The sequence below is a fragment of the Octopus bimaculoides genome, chromosome 8, assembly GCF_046866305.1.
Source record: "Octopus bimaculoides isolate indiv1 chromosome 8, ASM4686630v1, whole genome shotgun sequence".
Taxonomy (NCBI): Eukaryota; Metazoa; Mollusca; class Cephalopoda; order Octopoda; family Octopodidae; genus Octopus; species Octopus bimaculoides.
This window is the reverse complement of record NC_142935.1, coordinates 99007491-99026376: the sequence shown is the minus strand read 5'-3', so window position 1 is coordinate 99026376 and position 18886 is coordinate 99007491. Positions and strand designations below refer to the sequence as shown.

At 36.4% G+C, this 18886-nt stretch overlaps 1 protein-coding gene across 2 annotated transcripts in view; it reads right to left on the bottom strand.

Moving 5' to 3' along the window:
- Nucleotides 1-1081: 1081 nt before the first annotated feature.
- LOC106868248 (uncharacterized) overlaps nt 1082-18886 on the bottom strand; it is a 39229-nt gene continuing 21424 nt past the window's right edge. Inside the window, exons 6-13 of one of the 2 annotated variants that reach the window (XM_014913418.3) lie at nt 18284-18407; nt 17183-17409; nt 15927-16055; nt 13341-13452; nt 7636-7689; nt 5669-5848; nt 2565-3708; nt 1082-1206 (exon numbers count right to left, since the gene is read on the bottom strand). In XM_014913418.3, the coding sequence (XP_014768904.1) occupies nt 1182-1206; nt 2565-3708; nt 5669-5848; nt 7636-7689; nt 13341-13452; nt 15927-16055; nt 17183-17409; nt 18284-18407 (1995 nt within the window). In that variant the 3' untranslated portion in view covers nt 1082-1181. Of the gene's footprint in view, nt 1207-1695; nt 3709-5668; nt 5849-7635; nt 7690-13340; nt 13453-15926; nt 16056-17182; nt 17410-18283; nt 18408-18886 lie in introns of those variants that run through there. The other variant, XM_089356861.1, reaches the window with a different exon arrangement.

The following is an 18886-nucleotide window of genomic DNA, read 5'->3' as shown; positions in this document are numbered from 1 at the left end:
ATGAAATAAAGTAGAATCTAGTGTTTGATTTAATCCCTGTGGCCCCAGTCAGTGAGGAACTACTTCATTTAACATTGTATGTAAAGGAACAAGGGCAAACCATTTACAAAGGAGACTTTTCTTTTTAATCAAAACCCAATAGATTTATTAAAGAGGAAGGGAAATAGTAAGTCCTCTTAAATATGTGTAAAAGAAAGAATGTTTATGATGAAAATGAAAGAAAAAGTCTGCTTTGTTTCTTCTGTTTCCTGAAGTTTTTCAGGAAATAATTTCACACTGCTGAACGGAATCACTTTTACATGGATGTAAACCAATGTTGAGAATGGGATGGCTCTCTGTTTCCATGGCAGCGGAAGAGAGAAATGTCTCGTCACCTAATAATGTTACAATGACAGCATTGCTATTGTATGGTGTCTGCAATTAAAGGATAGAAAGAGAATGGTATTTCTGGTTCTGTCTCCATGACAACAGCAGAAGGATAACTGTGATCTAAATAACATTCCACTGACAATGGCAGTTATTGTCTGAGTGTAATCGAAGGGAGATAGACAGGCAGAGAAGTCCTGGCTGCCCATCGAGCATCACAGAGTGAGCGACAGATTAGTTTTCGTTCAGAGGGGAAGAGGTTTAAACTGGAGTAAATAACCAAAAACAATGGAGTTCTTTCTAGCTGCCAGGGAATGAACAATAGAAAATTAGAAGATATTAATCTCAAGCAGATGAGAAATGAAAAAAGGGTGGGCAGGTATTTGTGTTCATGTTGATGGTTGTCATTTGAGGGAGGTTTCTATAGAGAAGAATGAATCCAGCCAGTCCCACCACATCAACAGATACTAATGTATTACTATTTCAGTAAATACAAGACTGGACTCGATCTAGTGTCCATATAAATTATCACAGTGTCTAATATCTTTTATTTTTGTGGCCAGGCTGGGGCACTGCCTCAAAAAAATGTCCATAATCTCAAAATCTCACAGCTAATTCTGGAGTTGAGTACTGAATGTTTTTTTTTTTTTCTGGATGAAAGAGAGAAGCTGCAGAACTGATGGATGGTGGGAAAACAAAACAAATACAAAAGGAATGAATTTACAAATTTTAATAAGAAATGTCTGTACAATGTAAGAGTCATGAAGAGATGGAAGGGAGAGGGGAACCTAAATAAAAAAAAATTACCACCTGTTCTAAGTTCTGTATCTGGAACTTGATCTGAAATGAAAAAAAAAAGTAAAATCACATGAAATCATCAGACGAGAAGATTCCAAATGGAAGGACGGGTATACTTAATGGATAATCAATCAATCGACAGAAAAATACAAGATGGTTTGGCTTTAAATAACATGTCATTTAACAACAAGCACAAACACTATCAGCTAATACTACTGTTTTGAATGATAACAAAATGTAACAAGAAAAAAAATAAAAAAAAGAAGCAAAACAGAACCACCAGTATACCTTAATGAAATTATCAAATATACAAAATTTACAGAATATTACAAATGCTACCCATCAGCAAAGAACATCCATAGGGGTTAGGTGTTTCTTCTCTGGTCACTTTTAATATATTTAGGTGACTCCAAGAAACAAAGCAGGCAAACAGTTTCTGGAACAGTTAAGATGAAATTTCAACACAATAGCAACACCTCCTTTTAAGCCTTAAAAATCACTTTTTTTTCTTCAAAGGATCTATGTCAGTCAGTATCATATTCTTAAAGAATACAAAATAACTATAATTAAATTAGTTCTTTGTTTACTTATTAGGGAAATGTAAGTTAATTAGTTCACTAATTTTGTTTCTTAATTTGAAAACATGTCCACACCATAATGAGTATAACAAATAAATAACCTAACTTCAAATAAACATTAAATTATTGATCCCAAATATGTTCTTATTAAAGAATTTTCTGAAGTTTTGGAAATGCTATTCTCACCATGAATTTAGCAGCAAGTCCTCCCCAAAATAAACTAAGCAAGCACCAATTTCCTGTTACAGGAAACGACCCAGATGCATACACACAAATACTAACAGTTATAATGAAACATTCTAAGTTGGACTGAAGTAAAATATAAAATAAAGGTGGCAGGAACCATAACAGCCCAGACTTGTCTTGGATGTGTTATGGACATCTTAATAGAATAGAAATTAGTTCTCTTGTAGAATTACTAATTATAAATGCAATCCTTGTAAATTTTATATAAATATTCACTGTACAGACCAACAGTACACTCATATTTAATAGAGAGGATTTTGATTAATCCTTTATAATAAATCAGCTCTTCCTGTATAAGCTGTAAATGAATGTAACCTGGTCTCTTCAAAATAGTCATATCTACCACATGGACACAGTAAAATATGACAGGTGTGAGTTACATTGACATAGGTATAAAAAAAAAAATATTCATAGGAAGAATGTTTAGTTTCCCCCATTTAATTCAGTCAATAATAAAATTACTTTTAAATTGGGGGGAGAAATAGACAAGAGTGAAAGAAATTGACACACACAAAAAAAAAAAAAAAAAGCAAGACATGAAATATGTAAAATTTGATAAATGAAATGTAGCCCCACCTTGATCTGGATCTAGACTTGTATTTGCCACTTGATCTCTTACCGCTTCTGTCATAATCACGTCTATCTCTTGAAGAATACTTGTAGCGCTCTGAACGCTGTTCATACCACCGGTCATAGCTAGATTTAGCATTATGTCTTTGGCTGCTACCGTGATCGCTCTCAGAGGATGACCGACATCTCCTCCGCTTAGACGACTGTCGACTTTTTGAGGTAGAACTTCCTACACTACTATAGCTGCCTTCTCTTGTCGGTACCAAATCACATTCATAATATTCCTTGCTAGGTTTACGATGACCACTACGACTACTCTGGTAGTATTTGTCATCAGAAAATCTGTCCCCTCGGTGTCGTCGGTTACCACTCTCAGAACTTTCCCTGCTGTATTTCTCACTAGTAGCGTAACGGTCAGACCCCCGACTATGTTGACGGTCGTAACTGTCTCGAGAGCCACTACGTCGGTACCTGTCATCGTCAAGACTACTCTTCCTCCCACTTCCACCACGCCTCTTAGACTCATCTTTGCTAACTTTACCCCCATCAGGGTAGTCGTGTTGCTTCGACCTCCCATCACGTTCTTTCTTCTTTAAATAACTCTGCAGCTTCTCATGGTGAAAGACTTTGGCCAATTTCTTCTTCTTTTCATCGGAGCTGGAAGAACCAGACGAAGAACTTCCGTCACTGCTTGAGGAATCTGTCGAACTATTAGAACTGTCAGAGTCAGAATAACCTTCTCCACCGCCATCATCATCATCATCATCATCATCATCGTCGTCTTCATCATCATCACCTCCACCACCACCACTACTACTAGAGCTGCTACTACTACTACTGCTACTTGAACTGCTGCTACTGCCGCTGCTGCTGCTAACAGATTTTACACCAGATTTCTTACATGATTTCAAGTCTTTTTTTGATACAGTTCTTGTCTCCTTAATAAATTTCTGATTGTCTTTCCCACTGTCAGCAGATGGTTTCGACAGACTAATTTTGTCACCCAAACTTTTGTCTTCATTGTCATCAGATCTAAGATCTTGACCAGAATTCTTGTCTTTTCTGCTTGGGATGTTATATGAGGATTTATCAAGACCACTTTCAATATTAGTTGAGGCCATCTTCTCCCGATATGAAACAGGACTTGGCTCTGAAACAGAAAAGATTTTTGAGATGGGAAACTTAGTTTAGAGTTTTATCAAATACCGTAAAAACCAATGTATTTTGCGCACCTGTGTAATTTATGCAGGTGATTTTCAGGATAAAAGCTTCTACTCATGTAAAATTCGCACCCAAAAGTTTTCAGAATTGCAAATATAGCCAGCGGAAAAAGGTTTTCAATTTAGTTGTATTTAGCATAATTTCACTTACTTATGATTAGATTTTATTAAATTTTCATTACATAAAAATAATTTCTGTTTAACAGGTATCACATTGAAAGCTATTAAATTACGAAGTGTTTGTGTTGTTTATAATAAACTTTATTTTAAGTTTCTTGCTCACAAGAGACTATGTCTGATCTTTAGCATACTTCTGTATGTCTTCTCAAATCACAATCACAGGAAAAGTTGGTAAGAATTACTAACAAAAACAAAGCTGATAAATATGCACAGGTGTTGCAAATTAAGTTTAATTACCAATAAACATTAGCTTGGATGACACTTTACTCAACCGACAGAGGAAGGTGACCGATCAAGCTGATTATGTAAACAGAATTCTTTTCTGCCTATTCTTGTCGGAACCTTTGATATGGAGTATCGAAATTTTAATCCCTTTCACACTTATAAAATGTCAAGCAAACTTTAAAATTTCTCATTACCATTATTGTCAGTATGGGCAAAACTTATGAATCGTTTACTGCAAAGGAAAAGTTAAATATGCTCAATATGCATTTGAATGTGGCAACAGAGCTGCTGGGGGGCATTTTAATGTAAACGAAGCCAATGTTCGAAATTGGCGTAATCAGTGACAAACTTAAAACTATGCTTGGTAATAAACAGACAAAAATAAAAACATACAATCAAGATTAGCCATATCATTACATTTTTTTTTTCAGTCAGGAATGTCCATATCACTATGTATGTCAATGGTGCTCCATTACGATAGGGAGAAACTCCAAGCAATGTAAAATATGGACCAGACCGTGTTTACCAGCATGAACATCAGACTTCAAAAAGTAGTTAACCATTTAATGGTTTTAATAAATTTATACAGAAAAAGTAAGCATTACACCGTCTAGCATAGATAAAAGTCAACTTCATAACACTTAAGCCATTTTTTTCTCTGTAAAAATCTATTCTGACATTCTTCATCATCATCGTCATTTAACATCCACTTTCCATGCTGGCATGGGTTGGATGGTTTGACTGAGATCTGGCAGGCCAGGAGGCCACGCCAGACTCCAATCTGATTTGGCAAGGTTTCTACAGTTGGATGCCCTTCCTAACACCAACCACTCCGAGAGGGTAGTGGATGCTTTTTAAAGCACTGGCATCAGCCATGCTCAAATGGTGCTTTTTACATGCCACCAGCATATATATATATATATATATATATATATATTTTATATCATAGAAAATTAGAAAGTTAATTCTGGCATTCAGGATTCTGGAGTTGCAGAAATCAATAAATCATAGGGCTTTAAGAGTTTTCAACACTATGAATGGATTTATTGGTTGTATGATGTAGCAAGTAACATTACTTGACAGGGTGCTCCAGCATGACTGTAGTCCTCTAACCAAAGCCTTTAAAAGAATAGATCTGAAGGTCAGTGAATGTCTCTGGTCATGCTGCTCTCCACACTGAGGGGTCACAATTTCAGAATTATGGATATGTGATGAGAATGTTGTGGGAAAGAATCACAAGATAGATTCTTCAAACTGAGCCAGCTGGCAGGAGACCCAGGGGTAAACCAAGAATGTGATGGTTGGATAATATCCATAGTCTTGATTGGTTGCACTTGGGAATCCAGCAGAAATGTCTAAAGACAGATGATTCTGATAAAACCCACTGGAGGGGTTGACTAAGGAATAACGAGTGGAGAAAATGGATGAATTGGTTGTTATGATGTAGGAATTGGTAGCTAAGAAACTGTTGTAAGAATTCCTCACCTGCGCCACCATCAGAGTCAGAATTACTGTTATCAGAATTTCTGCGTTGTTGCCGAGAGAGCTGCCTTTGTCGTATTCGTTCATGGAGTGCATTGTCAGATTCTTCATCGCTGTCATTGTCAGTAATTTTGCTTGGTTTATAAGGAGTTTCCTCATCACTGCCAGAGTCTGAACCAACACCTAAACAAAAAGTGTGAAACTATTAATTATCGGGATAAGAAAGAGGTTCAGTTTGTCATTAGAATTGCCAATTAAACACATCTCCTATTGCAACAAAAAAAGTGTTTCATATATTAATAAAACAAAAGAAGATTTTTAAAACAATCGCTTACCATTTCCTGTAACGGAATTGACATTTCAAAGCCAAAAAAAAAAAATGTCAACAACCAACATAATTGTTTTAGTTAAGAGGAAAGGAGAGACAATGGACAAAGGCAAGATAAGGAAATATTAATTGTAAACAATACTAAAACATTGCACTGGTTATAGATATGTAGTTATCATCAATGTTTAATGGAATAATAACCATCTGATACCACCAGGAAAAGAAGCATATCTGCCAATAAAGCTCTATTCTTTCATAATCAACAAAGGCACCATCTCTCATTGTCTCATGTCAAAGCCAACTTTACGCATTGAGAATGAGATATTTTATAAATACGGCTTTTTCTTTTCATTACAAAACGAATAGCAATGCTAATATCCTCTCTCTTTTACACTCGGAGATGGACATAGCTGAGAATATGGTAATGTAATTAATGAATTGCTTCTTCAGGTTGAAAGAAAAACCTAGCAGTCAGAAATAGAAATTCTTTAGGGAAGATATTCTGTGGGGAAAGCACAGAAGTGAAACAAGAAATAATTTCATTGTGGTCCAATTAACCCACTGGCTGCCTTCAATTTTTTTTTTTTAAGAAAGTAGGCATCCAGCTTCTAAGTTCCTATCAAATAAACACCAACAGTATTGAAGATAAAATGTGGCCCTTTTTTATAGATCTTAAAGATCATTAATTAGCAGCCCTTCACTATTTTTGTCATCTTTAGTTTGATAATCAAGCATAACCCACTTCTGTATAGATTATCTTCAACTCGGCATCAAACCGGTAAATGTTGCCTGCAATATTTAAATGGTTTGCAAACATTATCTCATGCCATTTTAACTGTCCATCAAGTAAATCCAGACAATATAGCAAACAAAATATATTGACTATGTCCTTACAGTTGTTTTATATAAAAAAAAAAGAAAAACTTATAACTCGTGTGTCAATAACATACAAGTTTAGAGTATTTTCATGTAATCATCATCATCATTATCGTTTAATGTCCGCTTTCCATGCTGGCATGGGTTGGACAGTTTGACTGGGGTCTGGCAAGCCAGAAGGCTGCACCAGGCTCCAATCTCATCTGGCAAGGTTTATTCCATTTTACATTCCCTCCAAAATGGCAGATGAGGTTTAGTATATAATTCAAGCAAAAAATTCCATTTAAACTGAAGGGTTTACAAAGAAAAAAAAAAAGTTGAATTTTTAAAAACCTCAAATTCTAAGAGAGAATCACAGTACAACTCTAATTTTCAAATAAAACAAATTATTTTAAAAATCAGAATTTAAAAAAATCTGATCCGTATTAATGCTGTTTATTGTAAATTGGAATCAAACAAGAATAAAACAAACACTGGCTTTCAAAATAATATCAAAGAAGAGATATGAAAATGAATTAGAAATGAAATCATTGATATTTGTTTGCTGAACTCCTTATTAGTAGCAGCAGAAAGTCAGAAGTTGAAGGATTTGGATAACAAGAGCCTTCAGGACAGCAGAAAGTCCTTCAAAAGTTAATGAGGGGAGAAATAGTAAATGAGAAATATTAATAAAATATTGCAATAATATTTCTCATGAGAAGTTTTTTTTTTTTTTTTTTTTTTTTTTTTTGTGTTGACAGAAAAAAAAGGAACGAACGGTACTTACCAAGGGTTGACAAAGAAGCCAAAGCAGTGGAGTTGGCAAGCTGCTTTGCTGGGGCTTACATACAATTATAAAAATCATAATTAGTCATGGTAAGCATTCAAGAAGCATCAGTAGGAAGACGTCTGTAGAATTAAAAAACACAGCAAATGGGCTGCAATAGATAGCAGGAGCACTGCGCCTCCTGGCAGCCCCGATGAGGACGTGGTGATGGCGCACACACACACACAGTGAAGGCAGCATCAGCATTGTTTTATCAAGTAACAAGGTTTTCACTCTGAAACATAATTCTTGAACAGCATCTCATCAAAAAATACTCACAGAAATACTTAGACATGTTACCAAAGCAGCTCAGCTCAGTTTCATTGCAAATAGTTACGGCTAAACAAAACAGATTGTTTTCAAAACAATTACGAGGCGAGCAATTTAAACATGATACCAGATCAACATCCAAACAAGTGATGATAATAATAATAATAATAATAAAAGCCTAAGGATGTAAAAATATTGATTCAACTGTCAAAATTTCTATAAACATGCAACAGCATGAATATTTCATTATTGAATAAAATCAAATTTTGTCAGCGGTGAACTGACATCTAATGAAAATGTCCTCGTTAAAGAACTGAAGATTCAATCAAAAATTGTATGTATGTGTGTGTCTGAGTACACACAGACACACACATACATAAAACTAAAACAATAACTAAAACAACCAAACAAATGTCAATGAGTACATAACAAGACTAAATATTGAAGTTAACAGGAGAAAAAAAAGTGTTTAATTAGCATTAAAGCAATTAAACATGTTGGCTTTTTAATTAAGCTGCAGAAGAAGAAAAATAAAGGTTTACTGAGGGGAAACTTATTCAAAGTACACATGGTTGTTGGTATTTACTTAGAGTACAACATATTTCACCAGGTCCTCTGCTGTTCAATGTATTCCAAATATCTTAAATCATTCACCAAACAAAGAACTGCAACATGAAGCTTCAAATAAGGATTCCAGTTTCCAAGTAAACAAATTCTTTTACACAGAATTCTTCTCACTAAATATTTTTGTAAATATCGTTATTATTAGAAAATTACTATTTTTAAATCTCACAACAAGAGATATTCAGCAACAGTACTTTGGAGTAAAGATTGTTTGCCAACATAACATGGCAGTCATGGTTTAGGACGAATGTTGCTGTAATTTAGCCTCAGGAGACATCGTCTCCAGCTGGCTACAGGACACGGTCTGTGACCTTATATTTTCAAACAAGGGAATCTAGCACCCACCACTCAGCTCAAAACAATATCTGTGTATCGCGATTTCCTGAACAATTATTCTGTGCTGATGAAGGGAAATAACCTATATTGATCAAAGTCTGTCATCTCTAATACCCAAACCAATATTATTATAAAACAGATGAAACTCAAGTAATCTAACTCAAAAGCCGTTTGAAAGAATTTCATTTTGGGAAAAGGTGAGCAGAGGGCTGAAATGTTCTTCATAGATAATTTTTTTTTCTTCATATATATAATCTCATCAACCAATACAATTATATTTCCCCTTTTTATCTCTCAAAACAAGAACTAGCTTACAAAGCCAAGCTTGAATCAAACAACAATCTAAGCCAACACCTATTTCTATGGAAGATACCAATTCTGTTCCACAATCAATCTTCAAATGATACAGACATACAAATTCCAGAGATATCTCAGCTCCTGGACACACAACTATTTAGCTACATAAATAATAATAATAATAAAAACATACTAAATAAGATTGATACATTTTAATTACATGGTTTATGTAATTAAACTGAACTGAATGCAAATCATAGAAAATAATAGAGTCGAATATTTTCTGTTTGAATGTATTTTGGTTTCATAAGCAATTAAAATGAAGAATATTTAGGAGACAACAGGCTACAAGGATCCAGCTTTCAAACAGTTTTACTTTACTGTGTCCAAGAAACCAAAACAGATAAACTTGAAAGATAAATTCTGCTATAAAAATCCTACGGCAGATATTATTATTCTGGACATATTTGAGGTTTTGTCAAAAGCTTTGAATCTAATTAAGAAATAATTATTCATGTTTGGATGTGTGACAAGCAGCAGCAGAAGAGTGTAAAAGTCCAGCTGTTATCCGTGGCTTGTTTCAGTCATTGGACTGTGGCCATGCTGGGGCAACAACTGCCTTGAGAGGTTACACCCCACTACTTACTTTTAAGATTAGTACTTATTCTGTCAGCCGCTTTTTGCCAAACCATTAAGGTATAGGGATGTAAACAAACCCACACCAGTTGTCAAGTGGGGACACACACACACACACGCACAAAGACACATACATTTAATATACTAAGGCCAATTCTGCCGAGGTCGATTTTGCCTTTCATCGGCCGATAAATTAAGTACCAGTTGCGTACTGGGGTTGATCTAATCGACAAACCTCCTTCCCCAAAATTTTGGGGCTCTTGCCTAGAGTAGAAAAGAAAAAAAAGAAAAAAGAATATACTAAGGCCAGTGGGGGGTGAGGGTGGAGGCAGGTAAGATTCCTTAACTTAGAAAGCAAAATTCTTAAATCTAAACAACAATGATGATCCTAAAGAAAGAGTTTTGAAAAGACTCTAAAATAATTTCCAAAGCTCTCAAAGACTAAGAAACAACCTACAACCTTGCTTCCAGGGACAGAAATCACCATTTTATTTGGAATATCTAAATCAGAAGATGTAGTTTTCAATGGCAAATAAGAAAACCATTTTTAATAGCAGTAAACCTTTACATGTTTAGCAAAAAGCTGAAATATCTTACAATAAATTAAATACAATAGGATAAAATGATATTGTTTAATTATTTTATTAACAGAATATTAACTCAAAATATCAAAATCACCAACTGAACATTAATATAAAAGAAAAAAAAAATCTCTCTGCAAATTCAAGATGTTAGATATATATTTTTTTCTCTTTCTCCTTTTTTTAAGCAGTGAAACTCAAAATAGATAAAACTATAATAGCATGGAAATATTTATCCAATATCTACAAGCTATTATTTGTAGCTTTATCTACTTCCAGCTCCATTGTATAACCAAAAAAACAAAAAAAACCCCAATTATTTCATAACTCTTAAGAAAGTTACTAAATCCTTAAGATGTAAACACACACACACACTCATAGACTATTATACTTGTTCTTTTTTTTGCACCAAACACCAAAAAAGAAAAAAAAGAAAAACACAATTGGTGGAAATTTTTATTTGAAGAAAACCAAAACAAATCAATAAAATTCTAAAGGAAAAGTTAGACTTGTATTGATTATTGCCAATTATCTACACATGTATCAATAAATCAGTCAATATATCACAATTGTGAAATGGGTATTTTGTTGTTGGTTTTTTAAAAAACTTTATGGCTTTCTTTATTTTAAAATTTCCTTATCAAAAAATATTCTTGAAGTCAATGAGATGGAATCAAAGTAATTTGTAACTCAGAGTTTCATTCACAATTGGGGCATACAGCCACACACACAGACACACAAGTAATATATTATAGCTTCAGGCTGTCTAATGCTTTGTAGGTGGAACTGGTAGGCTGAAACTACAGGATGTGTGTGTGTGTGTGTGTGTGTGTGTGTGTGTGTTCCGAATATTTTGACATTGTTTGCACTGTGTGTAGCCATAGCATTTTTTTTTTGTTAGCTTCTGTCGTGAAAACATGTCCAGCTCTCTGCATGCTGTATTGGCAATGTCACTGCACAGATGGTATCTCTCTTTACATCTGCCACAGAAACATGTCTGGCCACTGCTCAAAACATGGGGCGAAAAATAATCCCTCATTTGGAAATAAGAGAGGTTTTGTGGCAGGAAAGGCATCAGGCTATAGAAAAATTGGCTCAACAAGTGCTGTCTGACCCATGGCACATGCTAGCATCATAACAATTGTTGATAAAACACTGATCACACACACACACACACGTTTGTGTATATATAAATATATAAATATTAATATATATATATACATATAACATACTTTGCTCACACACATATATGTTGTATAATATATGACATATATTATCAAATAATGTGTGTGCGTGTGTGTGTGTGCGTCTTGCTGGAGTAAAAAGTGAAAGATCTTCTTATAGAAAGAGCCTTTTCCCTTATATCCCATGTGTGGAATTTGTTAAGTAACGGAATGGAGAAATAGTGGATAAATGATAAATAGAATCAGATGCCAGATTGGTAAGCCATTTGTAAAATATCCAGCAAGTGAAAAGAATATATTCATTTGAAAATACCACTTGCTATTCATCACTCATTCACCCAGTCCATGTCACATTTTACTTCAATCTCAACAAAGACATTTTTTTTACCCTCAACAACTTCCACCATCCCAAAGATTGTAATTCAACATATTCTAGGTGTTTTCTTTTAATATATTTCTTTTTAACTTCTTTTTTTATTTTCAAACCAGGTTGTTTTTATATCAATGGTGCTTAAAACCTTCTTTATTTCAAATCAAGTCTCTTAAAATTTCTTTATTTCAAAAACGAACACAAACCATTTCTTAAGGAACATGTTTCAACAAATATTAAATAGTTATCTTATGGTAATTTCCAGAATACTCCGTTCAGTTTTTGTTACAACTACAGGATCCAGTGTTGTTATGATAGTAGAAAATATTGTCTACTTGTGTCAATATAAAACTTAATCTTACCAATTAGATTACCATATATTAATTATCCAATGACATTGAGACCCATAACAGTCCTGAAGGTGATTTGTAAATGGAACCAGCATTTTTTTGTAAACGGCCATTTCCTTTTCTTCCACCCTTATCTATCTTAATCGATGTGTTACGCCAGCTTCCTCCCAACTATCATTAAATGTGTCAATCAATCCAGACATTTGCCTTAATGGATGTTCTTAATGATACAGCCCTCAATTGCAGATTAGCAACAGTAGATATTTCCAGCTACATTGATCGAAGTGATAAATAATCTCAGAAAAACAGTACCTTTGTATTCTTAGATCAATTTTTCCATCAATAAATGGTTCATATCTCTAAAAAACCATAGCTGCATTCCATCCAAAAATAACAAAATGAAAATGTTTTGGAGGTGTCCTCTCAAATTTCACTGATCACACTGTCACAGGAGCATTCCAAGCTTGACTGCAATACAACTGCTAAGAACTTCATGAAGTAGGAAGCGGCGTTTAACCAAGTTAAAAGGGAGTTCAACTATTGTTTAAAGGAGTTGTCAGTTTGTACCTTATCATTTCTGTGACAAGATGACCACAACCCAATATACTTAACTCTCAACAAACTTCTGTATTAGTACCATGGAGTGTAGAGCTCACCTGATGTAAGCAGCAGCAGAAGCTGTTTTATAACTGTTGTGTTATCATCTTGCAATAGTAAGTCCAAATCATCTGAAGAATATGGCTCCAAGAGACAAAGACTTCCCACAAGAGTTCCTCCACATCGAAATGGAGACTTCATGGGGGGTGGTGCTCCAACAATTTGACGAATCATGGCTGACTAATTTAAATATATCTGATAACGTTTCCTCATAATGAGATTATTATTATCATTATTTAAATAATAATAAACTGGACATTGTAGCAGGAAGCCACTGTGAATCATCAATGAATAACTTCAGAGAGAATGAAATCATTTAAAAAACAGGAGAATAAAAATGAAAGATGTTGTATAAAATTACCTTTGGCAGCTCGGTTTCTGGCTTTGAAATAAACTTCCTTGGCAACAACTTCGATTTCTGTGTTTGTCACATCTAAGAGGATCTCAGTCAAATATCTTCGCACTTTTATTTGCTATAAGGAAAAATACATTATGACAGTAATACATGTCCCAAGAAAGCTGTAAAGGGACCTACTTCAACACCCTACAGTAAACTTGGAGAAATATTTCCCTGTGTGTGTCCCCTTTAAGTTTGTTTACAGGAAATGTTTTGAATATGCATAAATGAGTACAGCAATGAATTCCGGGTAGAGGTAGGGGTCCACCAAGGTTCCGTCCTCAGCCCCCTATTATTTACCATAGTCCTCCAGGCAATCACAGAGGAGTTCAAGACAGGTTGCCCCTGGGAGCTCCTCTATGCTGATGACCTTGCCCTAATTGCGGAGTCACTATCAGAACTAGAGGAGAAGTTTCAGGTGTGGAAGCAAGGTCTAGAATTGAAGGGCCTTAGAGTCAACCTAGCTAAAACCAAAATCCTAATAAGTAGGAAGGTAGATAAAACACAAACCCCTTCAGGTAGATGGCCCTGCTCAGTATGTAGAAAAGGAGTAGGTAGTAACTCTATAAGATGTACCCGGTGCAAGCTATGGACACATAAGAGGTGCAGCAACATCAAAGGCAGGTTAACTAGCAAGTTAGTTTTTGTTTGTGGCAGATGTTCAGGTGCAATAAAGACTGCAAACAAACAGGAAACAACTTCTATCTCATTCCAGGGTGAAAAACTAGAGGTAGTCGATAGCTTCCGCTATCTGGGCGACCAAGTTAGTAGTGGGGGTGGGTGCGCTGAAAGTGTAGCTGCTAGAATAAGAATAGCCTGGGCAAAGTTTAGAGAGCTCTTACCCCTGCTGGCGACAAAGGGACTCTCACTCAGAGTAAAAGGCAGACTGTATGACGCATGCGTACGAACAACCATGCTACATGGCAGTGAAACATGGGCTGTAACTGCTGAGGACATACGTAAGCTCGCAAGGAATGAAGCCAGTATGCTCCGTTGGATGTGTAATGTCAATGTGAATACCCGTCAGAGTGTAAGTATCTTGAGAGAAAAGCTGAACATTAGAAGCATCAGTTGTGGCGTGCAAGAGAGACGATTGCGCTGGTATGGACATGTGGTGAGAATGGAGGAGGATAGCTGCGTGAAAAAGTGCCACACCCTAACAGTTGAGGGAACCCGTGGAAGAGGTAGGCCCAGGAAGACCTGGGCTGAGGTGGTGAGGCAAGACCTTCGTACATTGGGCCTCACCGAGGCGATGACTACGGACCGAGACCTTTGGAAATGGGCTGTGCGTGAGAAGACCCGGCAAGCCAAGTAAGATCGTTGCCAGTGCCCCTGGACTGGTTCTTGTGCGGGTGGCACATGAGATGCACCATTTTGAGCGTGGCCGTTGCCAGTACCGCCTGACTGGCTCCTGTAGGATTTTCGAGCGAGATCGTTGCCAGTGCCCCTGGACTGGCTTGTGCGGGTGGCACATAAAAGACACCATTTCGAGCGTGGCCGTTTTCGTGCGGGTGACACGTAAAAGCACCCACTACACTCTCTGAGTGGTTGGCGTTAGGAAGGGCATCCAGCTGTAGAAACTCTGCCAAATCAGACTGGAGCCTGGTGTTGCCATCCGGTTTCACCAGTCCTCAGTCAAATCGTCCAACCCATGCTAGCATGGAAAGCGGACGTTAAACGATGATGATGATGATGACAGTCTAATGATGCCAATTGGAGATACAAATATTTTGGGGTCACACCGAGCTGTGCCGATATAATGTAGGATTATTATTTATATATATCATCATCATCATTTAATACCCACTGTCCATGTTGGCATGGGTTGGATGGTTTGTCCAAGACTGGTAAGCTGGAAGGCTGTACCAGACTCAAGTCTGATTTGGCATGGCTTTCTACAGCTGGATGCCCTTCCTAATGCCAACCACTCTGAGTGTGTAATGAGTGCTCTTATGTGCCATTTGTGTGACATCAGCATCTGCCATGACTGCGATTTTGCTCAGCTTGATGGGTTTTCTCAAGCACGACACAATGCCAAAGGACTCAGTCATTGCCTCTGTGAGGCCCAACACCCAAAAGGAATTCAGCCACTCGGCCTCCTTGAGGCCCAACGCTCAAAAGGTGCTCTTTACGTGCCACTGGCACGAGCGCCAGTTATGACTACACTTTCACTTGGCTTAATGGATCTTCTCAAGCACAGCATATCGCCAAAGATCTCGGTCACTAGTCATTCCTTCTGTGAGGCAGTAGCAGCACGATAAAGTGATAGTATGTTGTCAACTTAATGTGACAGTCCCATAAAAGGGAAGAATGCTACTGTTATTTAGCCCTAGGAAACACCGTTTCCTGTTGGACTTGACTCATTTTCTGTTGAAGATGTCCAATCATTAAACAGGCTTTTTGGTAAGTAGAGTAACAAGTCAACTCCCCTGAAATTTATGATTCGATCAACGTTCCCCTTGAATCTATTTCCAACATTAAGTAGCACCATCAACTTCTACTAACAGTCAAGCATAACAACAACAACAACAACAACATTGAAGTATTTACCAATTCGGCTTCTTTTTCTTCTTCAGTCTTGTAAGCATCAGGTGAAGGTGAACGTTTTTCAGTTTTCGCAACTGGTTCCTCTGGCAGACTTTTACTATCACTGCCTCTCGTTTCCTCTTCATCTGACTCCTTTAAAACATTGACAATACATTTGTAAATAGAAGAATAAACTGGTGTGTGTGTGTGTGCATCAGAAAAAGGTAGGACTCTCTCTCTCTACTCCACAACCACTGAAAATTGCTAATATCTACCGAGATGCTGACACGAGTCCAACCTATAGATTCAATTGTGTAATTCCTTATATAATTAATTAGATTATTACTTATGCATAAATAGATACAACAGGCCCTCTTTCTGCCCCTACACAACAAGCATTTGACAAATTAGGGAGCCTCTACATAATTACTCAACCAACAACCAAATTTCCCTCCCATCCGAAGGGAAGACACACTGGATAAGACAGTCCGAGGTACACTATACCTTAAAATACTTGGAACAGCTTTGATCTTCAGTCATCATAAGGTAAATGAATCTGTGGAACACCCAACAGGATGCCTAACAGTATTGGTACCAATTCTTCTGCAATCTAAATTCAAACCCTATTGAAGTCAACTTTCTTTTCTTCCTTTCAAAGCAGAGTGTGTGTGTGCACATGCAAGTGCAAATGCTTGTTTCTGCATTGTTTTCCCATTGACATCATAGAGATATGATGCATGTTTTTTTATGCCATGTAAAAGAATTAGGCCTTGTAGCTTGTAAGTTTCATGTGAAGATCAATATAAGAATTGGTGACAAGTTGTAAAATGACTGTTGCAATAAGCCACATTCAACCCATGCCAGCATAGAAAAAGCAAATATTAAAAATAATGATGAGTGTAATTAGAAAATTACTTTGGAGTAAAGACTATTTTTCCAACATAACATGGCAGTCCTGCTTCAGGACGAATGTTGCTGTAATAACCCGGAAATCGCAATACACAGATATTGTTTTGAGCTAAGTGGGGGTGGGGCTAGATTCCCTTGTTCGAAAATATAAGGACACAGATCGTGTATAGCTAGATGGAGACGATGTTTCCTGTGGCTAAATTACAGCAACATTCGTCCTAAACCAGGACAGCCAAGTTGTCAAAACAATCTTTACTACATGAGTGTAATTGTTAGTAACAACCTAAATCTCCACCCAATACTGCCTTCCTCACCAACAAATCATTCCACAGAATATGCAACCAAATTCCAATTCAACAAAAATTACTTACAAAACGACTTTTGATGACTGAGAACCCATCTTTGCCCTCAAGTTTCCCTTCAGCTCTCTCTTTTAATACTTCCTCTGTCGCTTCTTTCTCAGCATTTTCTTTCGCCTTCAATGCCTCAATTTGCTCCTTATCTTTTCTCTCTTTTTCTAACTTTTTCTGCTTCTCTCTTTCCATTTTCTCTAAACCCTCTCGAATCCAGGCAGGTAAATTTTTACGTTTTGTTGCATCTGAAACAAACAGATCTTGTTGTAATATTTTCCTTGGCTTCAACAGAAACACATTTATAATTCAAAAAGCATTTTCCTTGCACCACAATACTGAATGTAAATAAACTTAATTCATTCAAACATTTCTACTGCAGATAAAGGGGATCCTTTTTTATCAAACATCTGCTCTCATTACACATCTTTACGTATATTACAATATCAAAGCTTCATACAAACAACAAAATCTCTTTTGTTTTCTGTACATCAAACCATTTCCCTGAAGATACCAGGGTCCTGTTTCCTTTGCTAAGTCTACCTTAAGACCTTTTGTAATTCTAGGTTTAGCTTCCAAGCCAGGAATATTCTCTCGAATTCCCCAACAAATTCAGCTTTAAAAACTAGAGCATCACCATATAGAGTTCCCATGAACAGCCAGTCTTAAACTCCTCTACAAAGGCAGGTAGGTCTATGACAACGAATAGAAGGGAACCAACAATTAAACCCTGATGGTCTCCATCCCTTATGCTAAATTCTTCACTGTCTTTGTACATGGCCATTAGTCAATGCTGAGTTTCCTTAGTGACCGTGAGATTATTGTACATGGTACCCTATCAAGGGCCTTCTTCAGGCCAACAAAGGCCAGTAATAATAGTTTACTCTTAACCAAGTATTTCTCCTGTAGTTGCCTTGCTAGCAAAATTGTATCTCTTCCAGGCACAAAACGTATCTGTGTTATATCTAGATCCATCCTGCCATATATCAATTGGGTTTTGACTCTCTGTGTGACCTTCATAAAATTTCTCTAAACCTATACCCAGCTGCAGGATCTGTTAATTTCCGTATCTTCCCCTCTCTGTATTGTCTTTCATTCCTGCGTCTGCCTTGCTCTACTTACCAATTCCTGAATCATCAACTGGAGCAGTGGGGATGTGTGGTTTCGGGGGTGACCTGCTACGATTACCACGACTTGATCGGTAGCCTCGATTCTGATTTTGATCATGTCTCCAATTGTCTTCTCCCTGGGATAAAATAAAGTATTTGGTTTTAATTAAGAAAAAAAAAAAAATCAAAGACAGAAAAAGACAGAAAAGAAGAAAGAAAAAAACAAAGAAAATTATTTCAGTCTCCAATTGCCTGTGTTTTCACGGATTGTGAATCATTTCAGATTTTTTCCACAAATAATTTAGTTTGTAATATAAAAGAAAGAAAAACAAAGCAACAAAGACACTTCATCAAGAACTGGATATTTTCAATCACTTTTAATTTACAGTGTCTTAGTAAATTAACATCTTGGCCAGTACAAAGAAGAGGGTCAAATATGACCAATATGATGAAGAAAGTTTTTATTGTATAAGCGATTGAGTCAACACCACTGTCTTTATTCTTTTATTGGTTTCAGTCATAAAACCGTGGCCATGCTGGAATACCACCTTCCTTTTTCAGTCATTTATATCAATCTCAGGACTTCATTTAATCTGATACAAATTTAAGTGATTAA